General features: G+C 45.2%; 1 protein-coding gene across 1 annotated transcript in view; it reads left to right on the top strand.

The window, feature by feature from the left end:
* Positions 1-25,122, top strand: part of LOC138800538 (uncharacterized) — a 55,343-nt gene that overhangs the window by 22,662 nt on the left and 7,559 nt on the right. Inside the window, exons 4-7 of the mRNA XM_069982289.1 lie at positions 10,648-10,902; positions 14,189-14,443; positions 17,194-17,448; positions 20,583-20,837. Coding sequence (XP_069838390.1) covers positions 10,648-10,902; positions 14,189-14,443; positions 17,194-17,448; positions 20,583-20,837 — 1,020 coding nt within the window. The remainder of the gene's footprint in view (positions 1-10,647; positions 10,903-14,188; positions 14,444-17,193; positions 17,449-20,582; positions 20,838-25,122) is intronic.

The raw sequence follows: 25,122 nt of genomic DNA, 5'->3' as shown, positions 1-25,122 counted from the left end.
TCTAATAGTTAGTATATTAAATTAATAAAACACATTTTCCTTGTAATAAAGTCCCTTTCGTTGTTCAATAATTTAATTCTAACGAATCCATCATTGTGCAATTAAATATACTGTTAAAATAAATATATATATAAATAAATGTATATTTATATATATATTTATTTTTTTGACAGTATATTTAATTGCACAATGATGGATTCGTTAGAATTAAATTATTGAACAACGAAACTGATTTTATTACAATGAAAATGTGTTTTATTAATTAAATATTAATTAGTACAGGAAGCTCCATAAGCCGTTAATTCATATTCCCGGCAATAGAGCTTTCTGTACTAATCATCACTTTACTTTAATTAAAACATCAAATGTTTCTTCTAATTATGTTGTGACAATAGCATTATTAGAAGAAACATTTAGAATTATATGTGCGCTCAGCTGATTGGCTGATCGGCTCAGCGCACATATAATTAGCGGGTCCGCAGTACAGTGACTTCATTGTGCTGCGGACCAGCGAAGAGGCAACATCGGGGTGAGTATACAGCTCTCCCCTCCCCTGCACTGCACCCCTCCCAGCAAGGAAGGGGGGTTACTTAACCCCTTCCTTGCTGGGATGGGTGCAGTCTGACATCAGTCTGGCCCCCAAGGGGTTAAGGGGGATGCAATACATCCTCCCTTAACCCCTTGGGGGTCAGACTGTAAGCAGCGATCTGTAAAGATGCTGCATACTGTAAGGTGCACAACATCGCTCACAATGATGGGTGTTGTGCTCCTGTTTATGTGTTTTTTGTGTGTTTCTCCCTTTTTGTTTTTCAGATATCGGTATCCTGTGGATTACGTCGGACTCCGTGGACTACGTTGATGACCAGCGGTTGTTTTTTTTTTTTTTTTTTAATAAAATGGTCAATGAGGGGTGTGGGGGTGTTTTTATTCGAATAAAAATTTTTTTTAACTTGTATCTTGTCTTTATTTCTTTACTTTATAGACTTAGTAGTGGAAGCCGTCTAATAGACGTAATCCATTACTAAGTTGGGGCCTAGTGTTAGCCGGTATAAAATGGCTAACACTAACCCCCTATTATTACCCCAGTACCCAATGCCACCAGGGGTACTGGGAAGAGCCGGGTGCCAGTGGTCCCGGAGCGTCAAAATTGGCGCTCCTGGACCGGGCGGCAGCAGGCTGGTAAGATTTAGGCTGGGGAGGGCCTAAAACAATGGCTCTTCCCACCCTGGTGTTACCAGGCTGCTGTCGTTTGGCTTTTAACCCGGCTGGTTATAAAAATAGGGGGGACCCTATGCGTTTTTTTTTATTTATTTATTCAAGTTAAAAAAAATTTTTATTCAAATAAAAACACCCCCACACCCCTCATTTTATTAAAAAAACAACAACAAACAACCGCTGGTCATCGACGTAGTCCACGGAATCCGACATAATCCACAGGATACCGATATCTGAAAAACAAAAAGGGAGAAACACACAAAAAACACACAAACAGGAGCACAACACCCATCATTGTGAGCGGTGTTGTGCTCCTTACAGTATGCAGCATCTTTACAGATCGCTGCTTACAGTCTGGCCCCCAAGGGGTTAAGGGAGGATGTATTGCATCCCCCTTAACCCCTTGGGGGCCAGACTGATGTCAGACTGCACCCACCCCAGCAAGGAAGGGGTTAAGTGACCCCCCTTCCTTGCTGGGAGGGGTGCAGTGCCGGGGAGGGGGTGGGGAGAGCTCTATACTCACCCCGATGTTGTCTCTTCGCTGGTCCGCAGCACAATGAAGTCACTGTACTGCGGACCGGCTCATTATATGTGCGCTCAGCCGATCAGCCAATCAGCTGAGCGCACATATAATTCTAAATGTTTCTTCTAATAATGCTATTGCGATAACATAATTAGAAGAAACATTTGATGTTTTAATTAAAGTAAAGTGATGATTAGTACAGAAAGCTCTATTACCGGCAATATGAACTAACAGCTTACTGGAGCTTCCTGTACTAATTAATATTTAATTAATAAACACATTTTCGTTGAAATAAAATCAGTTTCGTTGTTCAATAATTTTATTTAAACGAATCCATCATTGTGCAATTAAATATACTGTCAAAAAATAAATATATATACATAAATATACATTTATTTATATATATTTATTTTAACAGTATATTTAATTGCACAATGATGGAATCGTTTAAATTTAATTATTGAACAATGAAAGGGACTTTATTACAAGGAAAATGTGTTTTATTAATTCAATATATTAACCATGAGAGGCATCGGCATTACTGCAGAGGATCGCAAACCCCGGTAATAGCAATTCATGTAAACTGTTTCCCTGCTTTCCCAGATGCATCCAGAGGTGTTTCCATCACTTTCTTAAGATTTTATTTGTTATTTTTAGTTGAACCAGATTTCCAAGTAAATGACCGTATGTTTTCAGCCGCATGTCTATTTTTTCCCACGGCCGTAGTTTCATCCGCACATTTACAGCCGCATAAAAAATACAGCCGCACACATACATAGTGTGAACATAGCCTTAACAGGCGTGTCTGGGACCCAGGTAGGGCGTATACCACCCAGGCCCCATGACAAGTGCTGCAGCGGTACCACAACATCTGCCCTCTACTTATAACAACTGGCACCCCCTGGGCCACCACACTTTCTCCTCTCTAGTTTTGTTAGGTGAACTGGGAACGGATGAATGTGTGGGACAAGGATTGTGAGCTCCTTCCCACTGCTGGTAACAGCGCATGTTTTCCTCTGTCCTGCAGTGGGTATAATAGAAGCGATGTAGTAACCTTTTAGAGGATGCAATAGAAGAGATGTAGTGACCTTTAGAGGAAATGTAGTGAGCAATGGAGATGTAGTATGTGCTGGTATTGTCGTGTCGGGCAGGTGCGGAAGGCTGGGCCGTGTATGTCGGGGTGGCCTGTGCAGTGCTGTGGCTGCTGCATGGGTGTAGGGTCACATGGGCTCTTGTCATGGTAGCCAGTGGCGTTGAATGCCATCCCTGGAAAAACGGGTGCTTCTTCCCAGAGCTCAGATAACCCAAGTGTAAGCCTGGTGTGTAGGTGCGGGTGCAGTAAGAACAGACCGGAGTCCAATAGCTTAAACAGGGTAACAAAACACAGAAATCACTGAGTTCAGGGAGATCAGTGAAAAAAAATCCAACAAAGTACTTACTAAAGAGTCTCCATTGATACATTGCCCCCTATCAATTTAAATATGCAAAAAAGGGGTCTGTGGAGCCTTAGTTGTGAGTCTCAGAAGGTGGAGTAGAGGAGCGTCCACTGTCGCAGTGTCCTCTGCCGGGATTGTGTAGTGAAAAACAGAAGAAGAAGATATTCATACTCACGTTTAGATAACTTTGATCTGACCGCCTTATGCCCTACAGTGTTGGGATACCCTTCCTGTGAGGGTAGTATGAGGTCCCAGGACCCTGTGCTGGGTTGAGCAGACTTTTCAAGACTTCTTAGAACAGCTGTGCGTTACAGTAGGATACGTAGGCTTACTGTTGCTTTGTCCTACTGGGGTCAGTACCAAACTCAAACATGCTGCCCTGTGTCGTGTAGAGAGTATCCCTGGTGTGGATAAGGCAATCCTCACAGGACGTCCTTCCTCCTGAGGGGGTCTAGCATTGTTTGCTAGCAGTGGTAATCGTCACAAAGAGAACACTCTCTGTCGCTATGTCTTGTTCTCTCCAACTCCTGACTAGAAAAGACCAACCAAAGACCTCCCACCAGGAGGGGCAAACTTATAGGGGCAAACTTAGCTTCATTGTGATTGGTGGGGCTGTGTGTGTGCGCAAGGAAAAAAAAAAGGCAATAGGGCAGAAAAAGAGGGAAAGAAGACCTGCACCTGTGACAAAATAAACATGGGATGCAAAACATTTAACCCATGGTTTCCTTCAGCTGTGCATTATGCCAGATACATACAAGAAATACAGCGACATCTAGTGGGAAAACTAACAGTACAACTCTCCTTTATCTCACTGTGAGAACCTGAGTGAGTTACTTTACCCAGGTACACAAGATACTTAGTGGCACACTGGGGCTGGGACAAGTTTTATTCCACCTGTCAAAAGGTCAGATGTCACACTCTGGGATGGAGGGTGCCTTTTTGCACAATGACCACTTGGTGTCTCAAACACAGCTGAAGAAATGTAAAGAGTTAACTTATTTGTTCACTGTTTTACTGTTATCCAATCACTGGTTTAGGTGCCTCGCACGGTCTTATCCTATCACACTCTTACACCTCTTTCGTTCTTGCACTTTCCCCAACAATAGGAGGTTAGTCCCGGTTGCCACAATAAAGGCTGCTTAGTTCCTGGTGGGAGTGTCTTTTCCCTTTAGTCTTCTGCAGTGTTGGAGAGAGAGAGTTGCTGCTGCAGTTACATCCGGGCCTGGCTCAGGGCCAGGGCTCTAGTCTTCTAGTCTTCTGTTAGTTGGAATTGGAGAAAGGAGATAGTTCTGTGAAGGTTTGTCAGAGGAAAGCGATGCAGTGCTAAGCCCAGAGGTGGGGTAACTGTCACCTGGGTACACCTTGCATATGCCTGGGATATTCTACTATTCAGGACAATCCAATTGTTCCAGATTGATCCGTAGTGGAGCAAAGTGCCTAAGCTGAAGTACTCCATTGGAACTTGCACAACCTACTCAGGTAACCTTGAGAGGTTAGCTTCGCCCATTTGTGCATCCCTGGGACCCGGACCTGACACTCGGTGGACTTGTTTGGCATAAGGCAGTTTACATTCTCTTTTCTCAGTCTTAACTGTGAGTACGAGATTCTTCTTCTACACTATAAGTCTTCCCGGCAGAGTACTATATTAATAGGCAAGGCCCAGTCTCAAGTGACACCTACTGTACTTTCTACAAACCACTTTTCTGCTTACTACCTCACTGCAACAAGCACCAAAAACCAAGCTAAGCCCTCTGTGCTGTCAGGAGAAAGGACATTAGTATATCAATTTGTGTGATTATCTTTTGCACACCTTAATCTATTCTTGTATTGCACTGAAGAGTTTCTAAGTAAAGCTATGATCTGGTTAAGTCATAGACTCTGTTCTTACCACAGGATTGGTAGATTTGTAGGCAATAGCTCCTGGCGTCACATTTATTACCGCCATACCAGACCTGACCAACACCGCCATACTGTGACTGGATTACAGCGCCACACCAGACCTGACCAATACCGCCATACTGTGACTGGTTAACACCGCCACACCCGACCTTACCAATACCGCCATACTGTGACTGGATAACACTGCCATACCAGACCTGACCAATACCGCCATACTGTGACTGGTTAACACCGCCACACCCGACCTGACCAATACCGCCATACTGTGACTGGATAACACTGCCATACCAGACCTGACCAATACCACCATACTGTGACTGGATAACACTGCCATACCAGACCTGACCAATACCACCATACTGTGACTGGATAACACTGCCATACCAGGCCTGACCAATACTACCATACTGTGACTGGATAACACTGCCATACCAGGCCTGACCAATACTACCATACTGTGACTGGATAACACTGCCATACCAGACCTGACCAATACCGCCATACTATGACTGGATAACACTGCCATACCAGGCCTGACCAATACCGCCATACTGTGACTGGATAACACTGCCATACCAGGCCTGACCAATACTACCATACTGTGACTGGATAACACTGCCATACCAGACCTGACCAATACCGCCATACTATGACTGGATAACACTACCATACCAGACCTGACCAATACCGCCATACTGTGACTGGATAACACTACCATACCAGACCTGACCAATACCACCATACTGTGACTGGATTACAGCGCCACACCAGACCTGACCAATACCACCATACTGTGACTGGATAACACTGTCATACCAGACCTGACTAATACCACCATACTGTGACTGGATAACACTGTCATACCAGACCTGACCAATACCACCATACCCCCCCCCCCCCCGCTCCCGCCGCACCTCCCTCGAAAAGACACCAGATTTACTGACAAGTCTGAACGGGAGGTAGGAGACTAAAAAAATGAAAACAATAGAAAAGTTGTTTCCTGCTCCCTGGTGCTGCCCCACTGCAAGGTGCTGCCCTAAGCACCGGACTACAAGTGCCTGGTAAATATAGCCATGCAGTCGGGCATCAGACAGGACATGGTGTCACGCTACCCCACGCTCTATAGACATGGCCAGTAAGCTGATCATATCCATAACTAGGAAGTAGGGAGAACAGACACCAGCAGCCAATAAATAACTAGCACATAAGAGATCAGCAAAGACAGCTGTAGTGTGTTTTCTGTATGCCTTATAGTGTGCGCAGCTGAATGAAAGCACTGGGTTAACTGTTGGTAGTCACATGTTTGTTTCCCCTTTCTCTTTTGCACACACAGCTTGGCCAATCACCAGGAGGTTTGTTTTGCCCCTATAAAAGGGAGATTAGTTCCTGGTGGGAGGAGTCTTTTTAGCCAGTTCAGTGAGAAAGCAATTCAGAGACATAGTTCCTGCTGCAGTGAAGCCAGGGCCTGGCTCAGGCCAGGACCCTTGCCAGGAATCAAGAAACAGACTTTTTCTTTATGAAAGAAAACACCACTAGCATGCAGTGCTAGACCCCTCAAGAGGAAAGGACATCCTCTGAGGATCTCCTTGTCCATTCCAGATATACTCTCAAAAAGATACAGGGCAGTATAACTGAGTTTGGTACTGACCCTAGCAGGAGAAAGCTGCAGATTACGCCTACGTATCCTGCTCTAATGCACAGTTGTTCTGAAAATTTTCGTGAAGTCTGCTCACCCCAGCGCAGGGACCTGGGACCTTGTACTACCCTAATAGGACAAGTATCCCGACACTGTAGGGCATAAGGCAGTCAGACCCAAGTTATATGGGTTCTCTATAGTTATCTATATGTGAGTACGAGTATCTTCTTCTCTTCCTCTCAACTACATTATCTCAGCAGAGTACACAGCTACATTGGACAGGGCCCTCAAGATGCTCCTCTACTCCTACTCCTACAGTTACTGCTTTTTGTACCTCTTGCCTGCACCTGCAGTTACTGAAGTCTTTTTTTTGTGTATTGCACTGAAGAGTTTAAGTAAATAGACGTTATTCTGGTTAAAGGAGAAGTCCAGCGAAAATTTTTATTGAAGTATTGTATTGCCCCCCAAAAGTTATACAAATCACCAATATACACTTATTATGGGGAATGCTTATAAAGTGCTTTTCCCCTGCACTTACTACTGCATCAAGGCTTCACGTCCTGGATAACATGGAGATGTCACTTCCTGGATAACATGGTAATGTCACTTCCTGGATAACCTGGTGATGTCACTTCCCGGATAACATGGTGATGTCACTTCCTGGATAACATGGTGATGTCACTTCCTGGATAACATGGAGATGTCACTTCCTGGATAACATGGTAATGTCACTTCCCGGATAACCTGGTGATGTCACTTCCCGGATAGCATGGTGGTGTCACTTCCTGGATAACATGGTAATGTCACTTCCTGGATAACCTGGTGATGTCACTTCCCGGATAACATGGTGATGTCACTTCCTGGATAACATGGTGATGTCACTTCCTGGATAACATGGAGATGTCACTTCCTGGATAACATGGTAATGTCACTTCCCGGATAACCTGGTGATGTCACTTCCCGGATAACATGGTGATGTCACTTCCTGGATAACATGGTGATGTCACTTCCTGGATAACATGGTGATGTCACTTCCTGGATAACATGGTGATGTCACTTCCTGGATAACCTGGTGCTGTCACTTCCTGGATAACATGGTCATGTCATTTCCTGAATAACATGGTGATGTCACTTCCTGGATAACATGGTGATGTCACTTCCTGGATAACATGGTGATGTCACAACCCGACTCCCAGAGCTGTGCGGGCTGTGGCTGCTGGAGAGGATATTGGCAGAGACACAGGGCCCTGGAGGGACACTGAGCATCCCCCTGCCATCATCCTCTCCAGCAGCCACAGCCCGCACAGCTCTGGGAGTCGGGTTGTGACATCACCATGTTATCCAGGAAGTTACATCACCATGTTATCCAGGAAGTGACATCACTGTGTTAGATCAGTGTGTTATCCCCTATCCTATGGATCAGGGTGTTATCCTCTATCCTATAGATCAGCGTGTTATCCTCTATCCTATAGATCAGTGTGTTATCCTCTATCCTATGGATCAGCGTGTTATCCTCTATCCTATGGATCAGTGTGTTATCCTCTATCCTATAGATCAGCATGTTATCCTCTATCCTATGGATCAGTGTGTTATCCTCTATCCTATAGATCAGTGTGTTATCCTCTATCCTATGGATCAGCGTGTTATCCTCTATCCTATGGATCAGTGTGTTATCCTCTATCCTATAGATCAGTGTGTTATCCTCTATCCTATGGATCAGCGTGTTATCCTCTATCCTATAGATCAGCGTGTTATCCTCTATCCTATAGATCAGCGTGTTATCCTCTATCCTATGGATCAGTGTGTTATCCTCTATCCTATAGATCAGTGTGTTATCCTCTATCCTATGGATCAGCGTGTTATCCTCTATCCTATGGATCAGGGTGTTATCCTCTATCCTATAGATCAGTGTGTTATCCTCTATCCTATGGATCAGCGTGTTATCCTCTATCCTATAGATCAGCGTGTTATCCTCTATCCTATGGATCAGCGTGTTATCCTCTATCCTATGGATCAGCGTGTTATCCTCTATCCTATAGATCAGGGTGTTATCCTCTTCCCTATGGATCAGTGTGTTATCCTCTATCCTAAGGATCAGCGTGTTATCCTCTATCCTATAGATCAGCGTGTTATCCTCTATCCTATGGATCAGCGTGTTATCCTCTATCCTATAGATCAGCGTGTTATCCTCTATCCTATGGATCAGTGTGTTATCCTCTATCCTATAGATCAGCGTGTTATCCTCTATCCTATAGATCAGCGTGTTATCCTCTATCCTATGGATCAGCGTGTTATCCTCTATCCTATAGATCAGTGTGTTATCCTCTATCCTATAGATCAGCGTGTTATCCTCTTCCCTATGGATCAGCGTGTTATCCTCTATCCTATGGATCAGCGTGTTATCCTCTATCCTATGGATCAGCGTGTTATCCTCTATCCTATAGATCAGCGTGTTATCCTCTATCCTATAGATCAGCGTGTTATCCTCTATCCTATAGATCAGTGTGTTATCCTCTATCCTATGGATCAGCGTGTTATCCTCTATCCTATAGATCAGCGTGTTATCCTCTATCCTATGGATCAGCGTGTTATCCTCTATCCTATAGATCAGTGTGTTATCCTCTATCCTATAGATCAGCGTGTTATCCTCTATCCTATGGATCAGCGTGTTATCCTCTATCCTATGGATCAGTGTGTTATCCTCTATCCTATAGATCAGGGTGTTATCCTTTATTATCCTATAGATCAGCGTGTTATCCTCCATCCTATGGATCAGTGTGTTATCCTCTATCCTATAGATCAGTGTGTTATCCTCTATCCTATAGATCAGTGTGTTATCCTCTATCCTATAGATCAGCGTGTTATCCTCTATCCTATAGATCAGCGTGTTATCCTCTATCCTATGGATGTGTGTGTTATCCTCCATCCTATGGATCAGTGTGTTATCCTCTATCCTATGGATCAGTGTGTTATCCTCTATCCTATGGATCAGTGTGTTATCCTCTATCCTATGGATCAGTGTGTTATGCTTCATCCTATGGATCAGGGTATAATCCTCTATCCTATAGATCAGCGTGTTATCCTCTATCCTATGGATCAGGGTATAATCCTCTATCCTATGGATCAGCGTGTTATCCTCTATCCTATAGATCAGTGTGTTATCCTCTATCCTATAGATCAGTGTGTTATCCTCCATCCTATGGATCAGCGTGTTATCCTCTATCCTATAGATCAGTGTGTTATCCTCTATCCTATAGATCAGTGTGTTATCCTCTATCCTATGGATCAGCGTGTTATCCTCTATCCTATGGATCAGCGTGTTATCCTCTATCCTATGGATCAGGGTATAATCCTCTATCCTATGGATCAGGGTATAATCCTCTATCCTATGGATCAGTGTGTTATCCTCTATCCTATGGATCAGCGTGTTATCCTCTATCCTATGGATCAGCGTGTTATCCTCTATCCTATAGATCAGTGTGTTATCCTCTATCCTATAGATCAGCGTGTTATCCTCTATCCTATGGATCAGGGTATAATCCTCTATCCTATGGATCAGGGTATAATCCTCTATCCTATGGATCAGGGTATAATCCTCTATCCTATGGATCAGGGTGTTATCCTCTATCCTATGGATCAGGGTATAATCCTCTATCCTATGGATCAGGGTGTTATCCTCTATCCTATGGATCAGGGTATAATCCTCTATCCTATGGATCAGCGTGTTATCCTCTATCCTATGGATCAGCGTGTTATCCTCTATCCTATGGACGGGATAATAACTTGTACTGGGATACTTGGGTGTGAGGTGCAGCTGCTCCTTTATCTCCATGTCCGTAACTTTTACTGCGATACTTGAGATGACGCTCAGAAAGTTTCTATCATATGAGGGAAACAGATGGGAGGACGTCCAAGTGATAATATTTCTCTCATTACAGATCAGAAGCATTTTGTGGACAGACATTGGGAGGCAGTTATACGAGGGGTGAATAATGTGACCCCGATCCTGGAGGATCTCCGCCGGTGGGAGCTGCTGTCACAGCAAGACTGTAATGATGTGTGCGGCCTGTATACCCCCCAGGCCCAGATGGGAAAGATCTACTGGTTCATGGTATACCAGAGAGAAGAAGACAAGGAGCGGTTCCTGGAGTCTCTGAGAAGACATAACCCTGAGCTCATCAGGAGGCTGGAAGGTAAAGTCTAATGGACACTGCCTGACGGAGTGTTAGCTCTTAGGGTCAGTGTCCTGTCGCTGTAATTATAAGGAGTTGTGTCACACTGTATCAGTATAATATGGGTCCTCGGTGTGTGTATATGTATATATAAGAAGACACACCCCCACGGTAGTGTGGAGGTGGTACGGCCGGTCACTTGCTAGGTGGTGAAGCGCGATGCCAGCTCTATGGTGGTTGGCCAAGATGTAGCTGGACCCTAGGACGCCAGTGCCGGTTGGGCACACAGGTATGGTGGCACACCTGTTTTTATTTTAAATGGCCGGTTATACCTTGTTCCCCTGTGTCCGTGACCTGCCGGGCTGCTACGGGGTCCCTTGGGCTGTTATCACAGTGGTCCGGAGTGGAGTAGTGACCCACTCAGACTATTGGCACTGCCACCCACAGAAAGGGGAAAGGTCCCAAGGAGTGTGTGTATACTGTGTTGGTGCGGGACGAAGAATCACAGAGACTCTTTACCATAAATAGAATCTAGTTTACTCTGAAGGTACTTGTGTGCAGCAGAACATACAGCTCTGCATTGACAAGATACTTGTTCAGGATCCAGATCTGTGATAAGAGTGTAACTAGCGGTACAGTCGTGCTGACTGGGTTGCGTGCTGAGAGGTATACAGAAGAATCAGAGAAGTAGAGAGGAGGATTTCTTGAGTCCCAACCTTAGTAGTACTGTGCTCTGCCGGGATGTTGGAGGTAGAATTAGAGGTGTCAGGAATGTGCAGGAGCCTGGTGTGAACTGGGCCTGGTTTTTGCTTTTGTGTGACACACCCGATTGCTTCTCAGCATCCGGCAATGCAGGAGTTACTCAGAGCTCTGCAAGACTTGATTACTGCAGCTGAGCAAGTCTTTTGACTGACATATTCCTCTGCCTTTCCAGAACCTGAAGGATCAGAGGGCCGGTAAAATGGGGATCCAGACCGGGCTCTTGATCCTCATAAAAGAAAGCTGAGCCAGTCTCAGTGCTGGCTATTAAGGTTCATACCATGATCCCAGCTCCCCCTGTCTATTCCTGTGATCCCCATACTAATCCCTCTGCTTGATTTACCTGTTATCTGACCACCCGCCTGACCTTTGAAAATCCTACTGTTTACTGATTTTGTACTGCGTTGAGCGTTTGGTTTGGACTTTGGCTGGTTTGACTCTCCCTTTGTGTTTGTTCGTCTGTCTTGTTCTGTGTTTACCTATATTAGAGCAGGGACCGCCTTTGTGGTTGTCCATGGCTACCTAGGGCAGTTTAAGGCAAGTAGGTAGGGACAGTGGGTGGGCTCAGTTGTAGAGCTCACTGTCGTGTCTTGTCCCTACCTCCCCTGTCCTGACAAGAGGTAGATTAGAGAGAGAATTCTTGTGCCCGTGCATCGACTCTTGTCGGACTGAACCACCTTTTCCCCTACCAGTGTCGGGGGACCTGTCCTAGAGGGTGACACAAGCCCCAGACCTTGTTACCAGGGATGAGCGGAATGCTGAGGCTTCCCTGCTGACAACCACGTTGCGAGATAGAGCAAAGTTGCTAGAAGCCTATGAACTCTATCTGGATCAGTTCCTAGCTTTCTGCCTTTGTGGAGACTGTCCTGCACTGTGACTCTCCTAGTCCATGGCGTGGGTTGAGATGATCTCTGACGTGTCCTCTCTTGTGAAGGGTCTAACACTGCATAGTGCTAAGTAAAGTTATTTGGAAGAAAACTGTTAGCTGCGTCCTGTCTTGCTTCCTCACTATACAGGAACCCAACTAGGACTGCATACTAGGACTGGGGGACCTGGCAGAGGGCCAGGGCCCAACTGAACCACTGTAGGGAGCTCTCAAGCTTGCGTCCTTTCTCTACAATGTCATTTGTCTACAAAGTATCATGACGCCAGTGCCTGGAGGGCGCACAGGCATGAGGGCACACCCACTTCCACTTCAGAGCGGCAAGCTATACTTTTTCCCCTGTGGTCGATGCTGTGAGGGGGTCCCTTGGGTACTTATCACGGTGGTCCGGAGTGGAGCTGTGACCCACCCGGACTATATGTACCCCCACCCACAGAAAGGGGAGATGACCCAAGGATGTGATGTCTACTGTGCCGCTGCTTGAGTAATAACCACTGAGTCCTGTTAGCATAGATCGTCTTTACTATAGAAGTACTTTGTACAATAGCTGATAGCAGACTGTGGACTTGACAAGACAGGAGCTGTACTGAGGACCTTTAGAGTAGAAAAGCTGTGAGTAGTTGAGAGGAGTTTGTGCTGAGAGTCCAGATCAGCAGGGAGGAATTCGTAATGCAGGTTCAGAGTAGAGGAGAGGAGTGTGTCGTGAGAGTCCCAACCCAAGTATTAATGTGCACTGCCGGAACTTTAGGAGAAGAAGAAATAGAATACTGAAAACTTGAAAGTAGACGTTTCCTTGTGCCCGTGTTTCGACCTTTGTCGCTATACCACCTTTTGACCACCAGTGTTGAGTGACCCGACCTATGAGGGTGACAAAAGCCCTAGACCTTGTAACCTGAGTTGAGCAGAGTGGCCCTAGTTACACCTGTGCTGCGAGATAGAATACGTAGTCTTCAAGCAACTTTGCTTTATCCGGATCAGTTCCTCTTGTTATCAGGATACTGTCCTGCACTTTTAAACTTGTTCTGGGCATGGGTTAGGGTGATCTCTGACTCGTCCTCTCCCTGGAGTAGCTTAACACTGCATAGTGTGTAGAAGTGTTGCTTTCAAGAAACTGGTGTCTGCATCTTCCATGTGTGCCTGTACTGCACAGGAACCTGACTAAGACTACTACTAGTTCTGGAGTGGGGACCTGGCAAAGCCAGGGCCCAGCTGGACTACAGCAGGGGCCAACTTGTCTTGGTGTATGCTTTTTCTCCCCATGTGACAACCTCCTACAGGTGGTGTAATATCCCCTGTGAGTGGTAGAGAAGAAAAGCATAGAAGAAAGGAGCTCAGATTGATAGAGAAGGTGCTCATTGGTGTAAAAAACCACAGCAAACAATAACCCTTTGGTTACCTGCAGCCATGCAAAACATAAGTATAGTTACATATGATAGCGACATCTTGTGGTAAAACTTAGGTACTGCTTCATTACCACAGTTTACTTGGGAGTACAGACTTTTGCAAACGGCGTAATAACAAGCAACACCCGTGGTGGGACACCACATATGGATGGGGATAATAACTTGTACTGGGAATAAGACACTTGAGATGATGCTCAGAAAGTTTCTGTCACATGAGGGAAGCAGATGGGAGGACTTCTGAGTGATATTATTTTTATTACAGGTCAGGAGCTTTTTATGGACAGACATAATCCGGCATTGCTACAACGTATGGCTCTGGTGGATCTGATCCTCGACGATCTCTATAAGTGTGAGCTGCTGACGCAGGAACAATGTGACACAGTGCGGAGCAAGAACAGCTCCTCGAAGAAGATGTGGCAGCTCTGCTGGTATATGATATGCTGGAGGAATGAACACAAGGACCTGTCGCTGGAGTCTCTGAGAAAATATAACCCTGAGCTCATCAGGAGGCTGGAAGGTAAAGTCTAATGGACACTGCCTGGCGGAGTGTTAGCTCTTAGGATCAGTGTCTTGTCGCTGTACTTATAAGGGGTTGTGTCACACTGTAACAGTATAATATGGGTTCTCCGTGTGTGGATATGTGTATAAAAGAATATAATACTGTAAGAACAATAGTTCAAGACGCCTCCTGTAAGGAAAAACTAGTCACATGCATTGCTCAGATGGTATTATGACCCATTCTTACACACACTATAGAGGTAAATACCAATGGTACACAGGCTCAGCACACCATGTACAGTAAGTGATTAACGTGCAGTCACATCCAGTGACTCACAGGGAGCCCTCTGCACTCCATCCCCATTGTTGTATTTTTATACAAAACTGCATAAAACTCAATAAAAAATACTTTGACTTACAATCACTGATCAGCGTGTTGTCCTCTATCCGATGGACAGGGATAATAACTTGTTCTGGGAATAAGACACTTGAGATGACGCTCAGAAAGTTTCTGTGACACGAGGGAAGCAGATGGGAGGACGTCTGAGCAGGGGCGTAGCTAGGGGTTCAGCCTAGGGGGGGCGAGTGAGTCTGAGTGGGCCCCCAACCAAGGTTACCCATAGGAAACCTCAGCAGGTGACAAGGATTTCTGAATAATAAAGGGAATATTCTTCTACATTTCTGATAGTGAATAAGAATAAAGAGCCGTGTAAGAGGCTTCTACATCTGGAATATAGAACCGCAAAAAAGTAAAAGGGCTTAAGATTAGAAAAATATAGCTACCTTCTTCCACAGACAGCACCACTCTTGTCCTCAGTTTGTGTGTGGTATTCAACTAAAGTGAATGGAGCCAAGTTGTGATACCACACACAACCTAAGAGCAGGGGTGGCGCTGTTTTTGGAAGAAAACAATTATGCTGTTTTTCTTTTAATTCTGGAGAACCCTTTTAACCAGATTATCTTTGCCTAAAAATAATAGTGGTATAGGTAATAAGCTTTTAGACATCTATCTATCTATCTATCTATCTATCTATCTATCTATCTATCTATCTCCTGTCTGTCTGTCTGTCTGTCTATCTATCTATCTATCTATCTATCTCCTGTCTGTCTGTCTATTTATCTATCTATCCGTCTATCTATCTATCTATCTATCTATCTATCTATCTATCTCCTATCTATCTATCTATCTCCTATCTATCTATCTATCTATCCATCTATCTATCTATCTATCTATCTATCTATCTATCTCCTATCTATCTATCTCCTATCTATCATCTATCTATCTATCTATCTCCTATCTACCTATCTCCTATCTATCTATCTATCTATCTATCTATCTATCTATCTCCTATCTATCTATCTATCTATCTATCTATCTACCTATCTATATCCTATCTATCTATCTATCTATCTATCTATCTATCTATCTATCTATCTATCTCCTATCTATCTATCTATCTCCTATCTATCTATCTCCTATCTATCATCTATCTATCTCCTATCTATCATCTATCTATCTCCTGTCTGTCTGTCTGTATGTATGTCTGTCTGTCTATCTATCTATCCATCATACTGAGTACAAATGCTGGAAAAGCTGGGTGACCTCCATTATACTGACTACAGGATACTGGAAAAGCTGGGTGACCTCCATTACACTGACTACAGGATACTGGAAAGGCTGGGTGACCTCCATTATACTGACTACAGGATACTGGAAAAGCTGGGTGACCTCCATTACACTGACTACAGGATACTGGGAAAGCTGGGTGACCTCCATTATATTGACTACAGGATACTGGGAAAGCTGGGTGACCTCCATTATACTGACTACAGGATACTGGGAAAGCTGGGTGACCTCCATTATACTGAATAGAAGATTCTGGAAAGCTGTGTGACCTCCATCATACAAGAGTACAAGATGGTCCCACCAGAGCTGTATATATATATATATATATATATATATATATATATACTGTATATATATATATATATATATATATATATATATATATATATATATATACTGTATATATATATATATATATATATATATATATATATATGGCTCCTCCTGATTATTTGGTCATATATACACTGTATATAGCTGCTGTGTCTGGTCAGTGGTGTGGGTGGGTGGTTGTGTGTCTGTGTCTGTCTGTGTGTTGTCACTCCTCTCACAGTACCTGACACCTTCCAGCGCTCAGCAGCCTCACTTACTGTCAGAGCTGCTGCTGGATGACTTCAGTCCCTCTCTGGCAGCCATGGACGGCAGGATCCCTCCAGCTGCTGGTCCCTCCCCACACATGTCTGTAGTGGCCGGGGCCTCCAAGAAGCCAACAGCACCTGGCAATAGCGGGCCCCCTCAGCTGTCGGATGCCGTGCCCGGCCAGGGCTGGATGTTTTTCCTGCTTCTTCCTCACACGCTGCTGCTTCTCCCCTCCCCCTCACTGTCCTACAGAGTGTGGTATGAGGGGGAGGGGCCAGCAGCAGCTTGTGAGGAAGAAGCAGGGAGAAGATCCAGCCCTGGCCGGGCACGGTATCCGACAGCTGAGGGGGCCCGCTATTGCCAGGTGCTGTTGGCTTCTTGGGGGCCCCGGCCAGGACAGACATGTGTTAAGGCTGTCTGCAAAAGCAATAGCTTTTGCAGACAGCATTAACTGTCTGAGACCTTAGTGGGCCCCTGCCTGAGTGGGCCCGGGGGCGACCGCCCCCTTTGCCCCCGCCTATTTTCGCTACTGCGTCTGAGTGATAATATTATTCTTATTACAGATCAGGAACATTTTGTGAATAAACATCAGGATGAACTGATACAGCGAGTGGTCGATGTGGCTCAGATCCTGAACGATCTGTATCAGTGTAATGTGCTGACTACTGAACAATATAACATAGTGCGCCATATCATTACCCCCCAAGACCAGATGCGACAGTTCTACTGTTATATGGAATCCTGGAAAAATGAAGACAAGGACCGGTTCCTGGAATCTCTGACAAAACATAACCCTGAGCTCATCAGGAGGCTGAAAGGTAAAGTGTAATGGACACTGCCTGGCGGAGTGTTAGCTCTTAGGTTCAGTGTCTTGTCGCTGTACTTATAAGGGGTTGTGTCACACTGTATTAGTATAATATGGGTCCTCGGTGTGTGTATGTGTGTATATAATAGGATAATACCGTAAGAACAATAGTTATCATGGAGGGCTGCTGTCTAATAGTCCAGCAGTTATTACACCAGACAATATACAGTCGTATCATGGAGGGCTGATGTATAGTCCAGATGAGCGAATTTGCCAAACACTCGGGTTCAGCTGAACATCAATGCTCGGCATTTGACCTCCGGTGGATGGAGAAGTTGGATGCAGCCTAAGGTCAACAATAAATCCACAATGAAATGTAATGTTGCACATTTTGCCCTGGAATCACATCTGCGGATTGTAACACAAAACCAGACGAAGAATCTGCAGCATTTCTATCATTGTGACTGATTAATACCTCATACAGACATCCACACCTGCCCCCTGCTGGCGACTTCTAGCACCTGACAACCGGGACAGAAATCGGCAGCAGTGTTGGATCTGGTGCCGGTAATTTAACCATCTGAATGCTAGAGCAGTGTTTCTCTAGTCCTCGGCTGCCCTAACAGGTCATGCTTTGCGGATCTCCTTAGAATATTACAGGTGATATAATTATAGTCAGTGCATCAGGTATCACCACAGGTGTCCTTTGTGTGGGAAATCCTGAAATCCTGGAGTTCAGAAACTCTGATCTAAATGATTAGAAGTCATTATCAGGGTGCAGTCCTCCCAATGGTGGATCCACTATTACAGCTTTCCCCAGACAGGCTGTACTAGTAGCTGTATTAGATAGCGAGTGTGCACCCGCAGGGATATTTCACCAGTTTGGCTTTGGGTCACATCAGAATGCAGAGTCTAAGGGGGACACTTATCAAGTCCGGCGTTTTCTGTGCAGGACTTAAAAATGTCCCCGCAACTCCGACAGTACAGAGATTTATGTAGAGGCACTGTCAGGGGCCGAGCCGCGCGCCCGGTTCCTGCCTCTGCCGAGGCGCGTGGCTCAGCTGGAAGTAACGCCGACGGCGTCCTTAACAACAGGCAGGATCGGTTGCTGGGGGCGCGCCGACAGCGTCCTTGCAGCCACCCTGCACGTCGAGATCTCAGGCCGTGCTTAGACATCACTACGTTCTGCTGATAAACGGGACTGGTTGCCGGGGGCCCGCTGATTGCGCCCCAGCAACCACCCTGCTATGTTTATCTTTTCTTTTGTGTGTAGCCGCGGCCGGGGCCTCGCCACCCCCGGTCGATCGGCATCAGGTGTACCCTTGATGGTGACTGACAGCTGACCTAGCCAGTTAGCCGTCAGCACCTAGGTTCCTGTTCACTATAAATCCCAGCCATGGTCATTTCCCATTGCCTGTAATAACGCCTTGTGCCTTGACCTAGCGTTCTCCTGACTGTTTGTTGCTGTTACTCTGACCTTTTGGATTTCGTACCCTGACTTTGCTTCCTGGATTCTGACTTTGTACCTCGCTGCCTGTGTGTTGCTGACCTAGTATCCTGACCAGTCCTTATTGTGTTTGTTTGTCTTGTGTTGCACTTATTTCAGTGTAAGGTTTGTCGACCAGTTGTCCGCAGTAAATCTTAGTACTGTTTGTGGCAAGTAGGTAGGGACAGCTGGGGCAGGTGCCAGTCTAGGTCTACGTGTCCTTCCAGTACCCTACCTGACAGACACGCTGCCTCTACATAAATCCCGTGCACACCAGGAAACCTACGCCAGCTCAGAGCTGGAGTAGGTTTCCTGACTACTTTTTGGCAAAAAAAACAGATGAATTAAGCGAGCCCGTGCCCCTTATTCCGCCCCACCACACACCCTCCCCGCCCCCCTGACGTACTGGGCGGAAAATGGCCAGATGCAAATATTTATTCGCAAAACGGCCATTTGCTAATAAATTTATTCGCATCTGGCCATTTTCCAAAAAAAATACACATTTTTTGCATGATAAATGTCCCCCTAAGTGCCCTCTGGGTCTTCAACCTTTATCCCACTCCAGGATGCGGAAGCTGGACTTCTACGGCTAGAGGGCACCAGGTCACACCACAAGTGTAAATGCAAGGTACTATTTGTTGAATCAGTGCTGCACACCTCTGCCTCTATTCTAGAGCCGGTGCTCAGTGGCAAATAGGTTCTTCAACCTCCAATACTGTACAGTAGAAACCACGGCACTTGTTTTTCATGCAAGGATAGGTGAAAGTTTTATTTGACAGTGAGATAAAGGGTTTAAACTCTGACCATAGACAGAAAGTACATGAGATGAGACCAATGTAATATGCAACGTTCAGGCCATAGGGCCTCTCGTGTGCTTCATATGTAGAAGAGGGTCGGTGGACAAGGTACTGGCGAAAAGGCCGAATATATGTGGTGCACAAGCAGGGTCATCAGCAGAAGAGTCAGTGCAGTACCAGGTCAGACAGGAGAAGCACCAGTGCAGGTGGCTTCAGGGCCAGGTCAGGCAATCCAAGTCAGTAACGGAAGAGCCAGGAAGAACAAGATGAGGCAGAAAATGTAATCTGAAGAACACGCACGGGTCAGGATACATGGGAATACAGCAGAAACAGCAGACAGACACCTTCACTTGAAATGCTTCAATCCAACAACGCTCAGGCAGAGAGGGGCAGGTGCAGGTGGAACAAGGAGCAAGTATTGAACACACTACTAAAATGTATTTAATACTTGGTACAAAAACCTTTGTTGGTGATGATGGCTTCAAGACGCCTCCTGTATGGAAAAACTAGTCACATGCATTGCTCAGATGGTATTATGACCCATTCTTACACACACTATAGAGGTAAATACCAATGGTACTCAGGCTCAGCACAACATGTACAGTAAGTGATTACAGTGCAGTCACATCCAGTGACACACAGGGAGCCCTCTGCAATCCATCCCCGTTGTTGTATTTTTATACAAAACTGCATAAAAAATACTTTAACTAAAAATCACTAATCAGCGTGTTGTCCTCTATTCGATGGACGGGGATATTAACTTGTTCTGGGAATAAGACACTTGAGATGAAGCTCAGAAAGTTTCTGTGACATGAGGGAAGCAGATGGGAGGACGTCTGAGTGATAATATTATTCTTATTACAGATCAGGAACATTTTGTGAATAAACATCAGGATGAACTTATACAGCGAGTGGTCAATGTGGCTCCGATCCTGAACGATCTGTATCAGTGTCATGCGCTGACTACTGAACAATATAACATAGTGCGCCACATCTATACCTCCCATGACCAGATGCGACAGTTCTATTTTTATATGGAATCCTGGAAAAATGAAGACAAGGACCGATTCCTGCAATCTCTGACAAAACATAACCCTGAGCTCATCAGGAGGCTGAAAGGTAAAGTGTAATGGACACTGCCTGGCGGGGTGTTAGCCCTTAGGATCAGTTTCCTGTCGCTGTACTGAGAAAGGGTTGTGTCACACTGTATCAGTATAATATGGGTCCTCGGTGTGTGTATATTAGAAGATAATGTTATCTACACACCACTCTTATTATATGGCAGCGTGGGGTATTGTGAGTTGTGTCAGGTCTCTTATGTGTATCTTCTCTATAGCACATATGAGGAAGTTAAGCAGGCTCCATTGTCATGAAGTTTAACAGGATTTATTGTGGTACATTCTCCATACATTAAAACTCAATCAGTAATAAATATCAGTGAGAACAATGTTAAGGTGCTTCTTATCATAGGGAGGGTATGTTTCAGGTACCTGCGTTTATCAGTCCTATCCTGTAAAACCCTCTGGATTCCCACTGGGCTGGAGTCTCTTTTTCTGTGGTAAATCCTGGTCTCTCTCTCTCTCTCTTTCTCTCTCTGTGGTAGATCCTGGTCTCTCTCTCTCTCTCTGTGGTAAATCCTGGTCTCTCTCTCTCTGTGGTAAATCCTGGTCTCTCTCTCTCTCTCTGTGGTAAATCCTGGTCTCTCTCTCCCTGTGGTAAATCCTGGTCTCTCTCTCTCTCTCTTTCTCTCTCTGTGGTAGATCCTGGTTTCTCTCTCTCTCTCTCTCTCTCTGTGGTAAATCCTGGTCTCTCTCCCTGTGGTAAATCCTGGTCCCTCTCCCTGTGGTAAATCCTGGTCCCTCTCCCTGTGGTAAATCCTGGCCCCTCTCCCTGTGGTAAATTCTGGTCTCTCTCCCTGTGGTAAATCCTGGTCTCTCTCTCTGTGGTAAATTCTGGTCCCTCTCCCTGTGGTAAATCCTGGTCTCTCTCTCTCTCTCTCTCTCTCTCTCTCTCTCTCTCTCTCTCTCTCTCTCTGTGGTAAATCCTGGTCCCTCTCCCTGTGGTAAATCCTGGTCTCTCTCCCTGTGGTAAATCCTGGTCTCTCTCCCTGTGGTAATTTCTGGTCTCTTTCCCTGTGGTAAATCCTGATCTCTCTCTGTGGTAATCCCTGGTCTGTCTCTGTGGTAATCTCTGGTCTCTCTCTCTCTCCCTGTGGTAATCCCTGGTCTCTCTCTCTCTCTCTCTCTGTGGTAATCCCTGGTCCCTCTCCCTGTGGTAATCCTTGGTCTCTGTGTGGTAAATCCTGGTCTCTCTCTCTCTCTCTGTGGTAAATCTTGATCTCTCTCTGTGGTAATCCCTGGTCCCTCTCCCTGCGGTAATCCTTGGTCTCTGTGTGGTAAATCCTGGTCTCTTTCTCTCTGTGATAAATACTGGTCTCTCTCTCTCTCTCTGTGATAAATACTGGTCTCTCTCTCTCTCTCTCTCTCTCTCGTAAATCTTGGTCTGTAATGTTATTTTGGCTTTTCATATAAAGTCTGACTTTCTCTGTTTGTTTTTACCTCATAACACAACAGGATCTAGTTCCTTTCTGTCATTTCTCACACAACAGATTCCTGCTTCTTGTTACCTCAGAGCACCCACACTGACACTGACTGGATCTCCACACAAGATCCTTCTATGCCCCTCCTCTCTTTCCCAGCATGCGCAGCACACATCTGCCTGTTAACTCCTTCACTGCTGGAGAACTACCAATCTTGTGTACTGGCACCACTGGCACTCTCTAACTGCCAGACTAATGGCCCTATTCCACGGAACGATTATCGTTCATTTTCGGACGATATCGACCGCTACGGACGATAATCGTTCCGTGGAATAGAGTGCAACGATCAGCCGACATCGTTCATGTCGGCTGATCGTTGCAGTCGCTTGTTTTTCAACATGTTGAAAAACAAGCGACTGATATAGCAGCGATCTGCTGCCGTCGCTCCGCTGAATAGGAGCATCGGCAGCAGACGCTGCTATATCCTATGGGCTGCCCGGACGATCAGCGATCCTCCGAGCAGCCCCCCCGCAGCTCCCCGCCGCCCCACCCGCACTCACCCGCTCGCTGCAGCCGCGTTGAATAGCGGCGGCAGCGAGCGGCGAACGAGGAGCAAACGAGCGCTAATAGCGCTCGTTTGCTCCTCTAAAACGGCCCGTGGAATAGGGCCATTAGGTTATTATTATTAGTGATGAGCGAATAGTGAAATATTCGAATAATTAAAGTCTATGGGAACAAGTATTCGATTATTGAAAAACATCTATTCGACCACTTGGAGGTTCACCAAGTCTACAATGACACCTCAGGGAAAGGGAAGGTGGATTTGAACGCTTATCGAATATTATCGAATATTCAACGCACTATTCGATAATATTCAATACTATCGAATACCTTACTATTCGATCGAATATCTATTCCATCGAACAGTATTCGCTCATCACTAATTATTATGCCTTCAAATGAAGAATTTTCGCAGCGTAGTTGGTGTAGAGCAAATATCTTTATTCGGTGTTCTTTAAAACCAAAAGAATTACAAGTAAATGTCCTCAGGCCAACGCCAACGTGTTTCGGACAATATCCCCGTCCTTAGTCATGGCTTACCAGCCTGTTACAATGTGCACTATTTATACCAATAAACCAACATGGGGCAAACATGTCTACGTCATTATGCACAGTTGCAACAGATTAGTTACATGTGTTCTTAATAAAATATAAGACATAACCCAATGTCTAAAAACATGGAAAAATGCTGCATGTAAGAAATGTATAAACACGATCATACCAAAAAGAAAGACAAAAAATATTTTTTCTTGTTCATACATCTATTGAGATTCACAATTTTGGCCTCTCAGACTTATTAACTAGTAGTGCAAAAGTAAGTGTAACCCTTGGGGTGCACATGTACCTAGTCGGAAGATCCAATATGCTTCACGATCTAATAATCTCCTTCGCATGTCTTCCCCCTCTAGATATTAAAGTAACCTTCTCTAAGGCAAAAACGTTCATAGAATCAATGGAACCTTGGTGCAAAAATGTCTGGACGCACCTGATTCCTCCCACCAGTGTGAACAGCGTCATGCTGTGCGAACCTTGAGTTTACGAGATGTGCACCCTATGTAAGATTTATTGCAAGTATTGCTACAGACACCATAAATAACATTTTTAGTGGAACTATTCATGAATGTTTTTTATCTCATACCTATTTTGTCCATTGTAATCATAAATTTTTTTACACTGTAAGGGTCCTATTCCACGAACCGATGGGGGCCTGATTAATAATGTAAACGAGCGCTGATCTGCTAGATCGGCGCTCATTTACTGGGCCCATTTCAACGGCCCCATAATCGTTTAGCGAGCTCTGCAGGGACATCGTTACTGATGTCCTTGCAGCCCTTGTTTAAACAGCATACTTTACCTAACCATGCTCCTCTTGCGCTCCTTCTCCCGATCCCATGCGCAGACAGACTTCTGATCCCTGAGCTGACAGACTGCCCAGCCAATCACTGGCTGCGGCGGTCCCGGACAGTGATTGGTTGAGCGGTCTGTCAACTCAGACAGGCCGCTCTGAAGCTGCTGCTGCGCGCGGGATCGGGAGGAAGACCCCAGGAGAGGCCCTGCAGCATGGTTAGGTAATGTATGCTTTTTGTCAGATCGTCAGTCGCACCGCTATTATACGTAGCGATGCGCGGTCGGTGCCCGATGTTTTAGGTTTACACCTAAATAAATTATCAGCAGTTGACACGATCATCGGCTGATCATTGTCTCTATTTTATGGAGAGATAATCGGCCGAATAAGGCCAATTTGGCTGATTATCGCTCCATGGAATAGGCCCCTAAGGCTATCTTGCATGTTCTACATTGAGTCTGTCCACACTTAAAGAAACCTTTACAGTCTAGCCAAGTCCTGGTTTGTGTATGTGTTCTGGCAGGTACAGAAGATGGCAACATGTCACCTAAAGTAGCTGCCCGTTTAGAAACGACATTGCCCCCTTTATCAAGAATTTTACTCAAAACAAAGTCCTCCTGTAAAATGTGAAGATGTTTAAATACAATACCTGTAATAGCCAGGAATTGGGGACTGTATTTAGTGACCATAGTGGGTTTATTTTGTTTGGGTTCTAATTTAACACTTTTGTGCTCTATCAAGGAATTACGATCTCTCCCTTCTGCTCACCCTGGTCAACATCCACTTCGCATAGCATTGTTTTTTTTAATCTACATTTGGAAATATGACTCTCCTGGACATACAATTCATCTGTACTACAATTGAGTTGCATCGGCATCAGTTCACCTATGAGTATGGATGAGATTGTATGTCTCGGGTGCAGTAGTGGATTATAATAGGGGCGTTTCGGGCGGCAGCCC

This window comes from Dendropsophus ebraccatus, chromosome 9 (assembly GCF_027789765.1).
Source record: "Dendropsophus ebraccatus isolate aDenEbr1 chromosome 9, aDenEbr1.pat, whole genome shotgun sequence".
In the NCBI taxonomy this organism is placed as follows: Eukaryota; Metazoa; Chordata; class Amphibia; order Anura; family Hylidae; genus Dendropsophus; species Dendropsophus ebraccatus.
Note: the sequence above shows the minus strand (reverse complement) of the source record. Positions and strands in the feature narration are given on the sequence as shown.